Below are 6,165 nucleotides of genomic sequence, written 5' to 3' on the forward strand. Positions count from 1 at the left end.
TTTCATTTTAATTATCATTATAATCATTATATATTATATCACTGTAATTTTTATATCGTTGTTGTAATTCTAATCAATTATATCATTGATATTAACACTCACTGTTCGCAGTATGCAGTATACTATATAAAAAGTAATATATATATATAAAGCGTAATGAAGTCAAATAATATATTATAATTATGAACAAATAAATGTGTGATAATCCTCTACTCTAAATACTTTACCAAGTAGACATGAATCTATTAATTCTTTAGGTAATAACACTTATATGATTTGACCTGAAGGTTTATTGGATTTATAGACGAACCCATCGTAAATGTGTTCATCGAAAAGTGGGCCCCTTTTTAATTGAAAAATTTGCTGCATTTAAGAAAATACTTTTTTTCGATTTTCAATTCTTAATAAAACACGCACAACAATAAACACAAATGATAGCACTTTTGATTACACCTCACGAACTCGAGTCAGCCATTAAATATCATTAATAAGATATTGCGTCTCATTTAATTATACTACATTGTTTAAACAATGCATGTTTAGAATTGCAATGCAGACTTGCGTCAACATTTATTATTGCAAGTTCTAACTTGCTATAATTTCATTAACATGCACGCTGACATTTAAGGTAAATGGTCCTATTATGAAACAATTTTGATACTAGAATTTTAAAGGGGTCGTATAATAATTATATAAAAGTAAAAAATACCATTTGAATTGATAATATATGTGGCGCTACTCTTCAGAAATCAAAATCAATTATTTATACAGCGATTGACGGATTAAATTTGTTTAAATACCTCAATATTTATAACGAACGCATGTACCTCTTATGAAACAGTTTTTTTTTACGTGTCCCACTGTTCCAAACGAAGATGTCCCTTATATGAAACATCGATTAGGATTCACTGTACGTGATGTTTTTCGTCCTTAGTCTGTAATAAACTTTTGTAAATAGAATGAAAATAAAATTTTTTGTTATAATGGTTAATAAACTTGCTTAATTGATATTATGATTTACAAAAATAACTAAATAAGGTAATTTATTTGAATCATAAAATTCTTAAGGTCTCTAAACATTGAATTCTTAATAAGTCAATTTATTTAAAACATTAAATTCTTAAGGTTTTTCATTTTTTATTTTTAATTGTAATTCTTTAATTTTCTGTTGTAAATCTTTCTTTTGTTGTTCAATTTTCTTTTTTCCTTCTTGCAATTCTTTTTTTCTAGCTATTTTAGCCTCTTTTTCTTCCTTTATTTTTTCTTTCTTAAGCTCTGTCTCTAACCAACCATCTGATGTGCCTACACATGGCCGCTTTTCTTTTCCTGTTTTTTCAAATTTTGCTCTCCGTTTTTTTGGAAGATATTTTGTTGGAAGAGTAAAAGCTTTATTGAAAGCATCCTCCGTTTTGAAATTTATATCTAGATTTTCTAAATTTTTGCAGCTCTTAGAATCGCTATCAGTATCACCAATACGTTCAATAGCTGAAAAAATATAAAAAATATACATTAATTAATCGTGAATCCAAAAATAGTTTACATGTGAAAGTATGTATAAGAATAATTTACCTTTTGGCTTAAAGTCGTCAGTTTTAACATGAAAGTTTGACTGTGATTCAACTTCTGGATTTTTTATTGCACTAGTGTGGTCAAAACTATTTCCTTGGTCTGAAAGTGAGTACAAATGTAATAATTTGTAACTATAATTTCATGTACTTTCTTAAACTAAAAATAATTTACCTGCTTTCTGTGGCTTATCATTACTGCCTTGAGATATTTCAGATTCAACTGAAGGATTTTCAGTTGAAACAATTTTTTCATTTTCTTCATTTAAAATAATTATTTCAAGGTCTTCAGGTACATTTAATTTTTCGATCTTTAAAAAATTTCCAGGATTTGACTCACTGATTGATATTTGTTCATTCGTAGTGTTCAATGTGTTATTGGGTAAGTCTTGCAGAATTTGTGCAGGGCTGAAGCAAATCATTTGAGGTAGTTCTGAAGGTAGTAATTCTTTTACGAAGCTGTAATTGTTGTTGGATAAATCTTCAAAAATTTTCTCAGAACTCGAACAATTTACAGGAGGTAACTCTGATACTAAGACAGGTTGATTTATTACTAATTCTTCATTTATCAGTTCCATATCACTTTCATTCAATAGACCATTTTCAGAATTATTTTTTTCACAGAGGAACTTTGCATTAAAAGTATATGTATGATTGATAACATTAATGTTTTCTAGTAAGTTCAAATCATTAACTAATTGATGAGACCTCCGAACTTCATTCCCAACTTGAGATTCTAATTTTCAAATTATTCATTTTATATGAACATGTAAAAATAAAAAAATTTTAATATTGTGATTTAAGTGTAAATATATGTACATAAAAAATTGTAAGTATCAATAATTGTAAATAGTTTCAATTATAAATAATAAAAATTGTAAATAACTTGATTAATATTTCAAAGAACTAATATAGAATATTTTACTATTTTCATAAATAAAGTGTATAATTAAAAATACAAAATAAAAGTTAAAGTGTAATACCCGATGCTTCTGTTTTGAGCTGCATCCAGTATTCAAAGAGTCCTGTAAATTTTAGTTCACCGGTCCATGATTGTGTTCTTTCACATTTAAGAAATTCTTCTAACAAATCAGGTTGTAATCTTTTTTCAAAGTTTGCAAGATCAGTAGTTGAACTTTGATCTATTTCTCTTGAAACAGTTTCTGAATTTGGTTGATTATGAGATTCGTTTTTTTTCTTTTTTTTTGTTTTGTCCAATATATTATAATCAGGTGCATCGGGGTTAAAGGGCACAAGTCCAGCTGCTCTGAAGCCATTTGTAATAGCTTTATTAACACCAGTAAAAGAATCAATTGTCATCTTCAGCACTGAAGCAAAATCTTCTTTCTTCATTCGAGTTTTGCCTGTTTGAGTTTTCCATCGAGGAACCGTTTGCTTCCATTTGTCCTTTAATGGACCAAAAAAGGCAATGTCTAATGGTTGCATTATGTGTGTCGAGTGAGGCACAAATGAAATCAACTCAATTAGCTTCTCTCTGCAAAATATTACTAGTGGCACAGTAATATGTGACGAATGACCATCCAAATAAAGAATCACAGGAAAATCAATATTTTTTTTCAAAAGCCAAGGGTAAAAAATATTTGTAATGTACTCGTAGAAAGTTTCGATGGTCATCCAACCATTTTCTGAAACTCCAGCAGCCCAATCACTTGGAAGCTTTTCTATAATATTTTTTGGTATCTTCTCTTTATAAGGGTATAACGTCATCACAGGAGCTTGAACACCATCAGCACTGTACATACACAAAGCTGTTAGATTTTCATGTTCATTAGCATCTACTATATTATATACTGTTTTTGGCTCCTTTAGCAGTTATAACATACTTAGACTTTGGACATAGCGCTAAATTGGTTTCATCACAATTAAAAATCCTGGATGGGTGTATGTTTAATAAATTTTTACTTTCTAAGTGAGTTTTTACTTCATGGAACCACTGTCTTAAATCTTCTTCATCAACTTCATATCTAGCTTTAGTTAAATGCTGTGGTGTACGTTTCGATAATTCAGGATGACGTCTCATGAAAGCTTCATACGAATGACGACCAGGTTTACCATTAACAAAAGACTTACAATCGATGCCTGCTTCTTTAATATACAACTCGACACCTTCTATAATATTTGATTTTCCTACAGGATGGCCTCTTTTTCCTCTATAAATAATCCAATCCACTATACGTTGCTCTACTTCAGCTGACAAAACTGTCGGTGGGCCACTTTTTTTTGCAACAGAATTGGGATCCTTAGATCTTCTAAATAAAGTTGTTACAGGAACATTATGAGCCTTCGACGCTTTTCTCAATGTATCACCTGCCCTGATGGCTGCAAGAGCTTCTTTGATAGCAGTCTCTGAGTAAGCTTTTCTTGTATTTCGACGAATTCTTTTGCGTCTTTTTTTTGTATGACACTTAGAGGTTGGGTTTACTTTTTTCTTAGTCATTCGTGCCATAATTTGATAAAAAAACTAATTTTATGTCTGGAAAAATAATATCAAACGCCTCTTCAGTTATTAGTTTGTAGGTTATATAAATTTCAAGTATAGAAATTCATAATAAAATCTCAACTCACATGTAAGAATCAGGTTTTAACACACAGTTAATACTTCATAATAAAATAAATAAATGATTATTTATCACTTTTTATGTTAAAAACTTAACTCAAAAGAAATTAAACAAAACCTGTTCACACGTTTCATGATTAAGTACAATTTTACCAAACTCGTCCGTATGTATGAAACGCTATCGCGCACTGTTTCATACATTAGGTCACAGTGAAAACTACTGTACCGATTGTGGAACACCTTTTTCAAAAAATATATTTTTAAATTAAAAAAAAAAAAATCGTCATTAAGGTGAAACTTTGAAACTTCAACTTACATATGAAACAAAATTGAAATGGTATAATTGAAGAATAAATATTTAAAAGTAATATTTATGATGTCGTCATATTTCGGTGATTGTATCTAGAGAAGAGGAAATTGGTGCCCAATGCGCTGGTTCGAATCTAATATTAATCTTTTAAATAAAATAAAACCTTCTTTTTTAACGCAATCTATACGTTCAAACAGATAAACGCCTGCATAATAAATTGCATGTACTTTTATTTAAAGATTGAATCATGAAAATTAATTAATATGCGTAATTCCTAAAACTGTTTCATAATTAGGACATTGTTCCACGACCGGGCCATTTACCTTAGTACATGCAGGTTTTATCATGTTTGGACATAAAAAAAAATGTTGCATCATTAATTTTTGCGTCTCAAATTTGAGATTAGAGTAGGAAATTTGAATATATAAATTAGCATCCAAATGTTTTTTCATCAAGTTCAAGTGAACCGATCTTCTACTTTGGAAGATTTTATACTGTCATGTAATTTTGCTCTTTAAAGGTGTCAATATGTAAACCATATGCTTAACCTTAGAGACTTTAAGTTCCTCTTTTTAGTCCTAGCCTTTCGACCAATAGACAGGGATGAGGGGATCTTCGATAGAGAAAGTAAAAATGTGTGATTTATATAAAAAACGATAACAAAATTTTATTGAATGAAAATTATTGAAAAATTATAACAACAATTTAAACGTTACCAACAGATGATTTCTTTTACTCTGGTCGAGATGAATTACAATTAATTGGTCCTCAGTCGATGTTCCAGTCAGCGCAATTATTCACTTTTTCTCGCGAATTAATTTAAATATCAATTTAAAAATAATTTGACGATCAAATAAACTTCATGCAAAAATTTACAAACTTTGAAGTATTATCAATACAATACTCAAGACTTATGATTTCAAGAGATGTTCCACGACGATCTGATCTCGATCTTACTTTTTCGACAACTGACTGATGCATCAAACCTTACGTATTTATTTAGTCGAATGTGACATAATTAGAAGTCCCTTGCTTCAGGCGCGCACAAGTCCCTTCGCATGGTCTTTTCCCTTTTTGGAAAAGCTTAACGCTCTTCTTATGTCACGTACTCTTTTTTTTGAGTTTTATTGCTTTTCGCCACGTGGGTTTTCCAAAAGCAATAAAATATCTAAAAAATGACTTCCTCAACTATTCTTCGAAATCCTTTCTATTTTAACGAAATCTTAGGAAAACTCAAAAAAAAAAAATAACTTGAGTAATAATCGTTAACCTCAATCCTTAAGTTTATCGCTATTCATTTTTAGCTTTTCTTAAAATATATTTTAAATAATTATATGAAATAATTAAAAATACATTTAGACATTACAATACTATCTACTTAAATGAAAGGACTTGCTCTTGAAACAGTCTATAAAGTTCATGAATTGGAATTGTTGAGAACAAAAAAATATGGATATGCTGTTCTCGCATAATTGGAAAAAAAATGAAAGAGATGCAATCCAGAATGTAAACGTTTTTTACCATCACGTATAAGCAAACTGTTTGAAAAAGACAATCATGCCGATCATTTAAATGAATAAGCTACAAAGGATTAGCTATTTTTGAAATATTTCGGAGGTAAATATAATAAATTCGAATTTTCTACAGTTGATATTTAACATTATTTGATAAATGTATAAAAAATAATCTCAATAAATTATGTAAAATTATAT

The 6,165-nt window shown here is 29.2% G+C and overlaps 2 protein-coding genes across 2 annotated transcripts; both read right to left on the reverse strand.

Annotated features, from left to right (window-relative positions):
* Positions 1-702: 702 nt before the first annotated feature.
* Positions 703-3,354, reverse strand: LOC118064406 (uncharacterized). Its single transcript, XM_035078971.1, has 4 exons — positions 2,549-3,354; positions 1,741-2,301; positions 1,570-1,668; positions 703-1,485 (listed from the first exon to the last, which is right to left on the reverse strand). Exons 1-4 carry the CDS (start codon positions 3,324-3,326, stop codon positions 1,121-1,123), a joined length of 1,803 nt encoding a protein of 600 aa, XP_034934862.1. The 5' UTR covers positions 3,327-3,354; the 3' UTR covers positions 703-1,120.
* A 15-nt stretch (positions 3,355-3,369) lies between these two features.
* On the reverse strand, positions 3,370-4,279 carry LOC118064423 (uncharacterized). Its single transcript, XM_035078988.1, has 2 exons — positions 4,152-4,279; positions 3,370-4,059 (listed from the first exon to the last, which is right to left on the reverse strand). The coding sequence occupies exon 2, from the start codon at positions 4,030-4,032 to the stop codon at positions 3,370-3,372; it is 663 nt and encodes a 220-aa protein (XP_034934879.1). The 5' UTR covers positions 4,033-4,059; positions 4,152-4,279.
* Between the last annotated feature and the right edge of the window lie 1,886 nt (positions 4,280-6,165).

The sequence above is a fragment of the Chelonus insularis genome, unplaced genomic scaffold, assembly GCF_013357705.1.
Source record: "Chelonus insularis isolate UGA/USDA-ARS -01 unplaced genomic scaffold, ASM1335770v1 contig_18_pilon, whole genome shotgun sequence".
In the NCBI taxonomy this organism is placed as follows: domain Eukaryota; kingdom Metazoa; phylum Arthropoda; class Insecta; order Hymenoptera; family Braconidae; genus Chelonus; species Chelonus insularis.

Excerpts from the sequence above, each read along its gene's own strand:
- LOC118064406 (XM_035078971.1), bottom strand. The coding sequence starts at position 3,326 with ATGTACAGTGCTGATGGTGTTCAAGCTCCTGTGATGACGTTATACCCT. Across the intron at positions 1,669-1,740 it reads TGATAAGCCACAGAAAGCAG|ACCAAGGAAATAGTTTTGAC; the intron begins GTAAATTATTTT and ends ACTCACTTTCAG. Across the intron at positions 1,486-1,569 it reads TGACGACTTTAAGCCAAAAG|CTATTGAACGTATTGGTGAT; the intron begins GTAAATTATTCT and ends ATATTTTTTCAG.
- LOC118064423 (XM_035078988.1), bottom strand. The coding sequence starts at position 4,032 with ATGGCACGAATGACTAAGAAAAAAGTAAACCCAACCTCTAAGTGTCAT.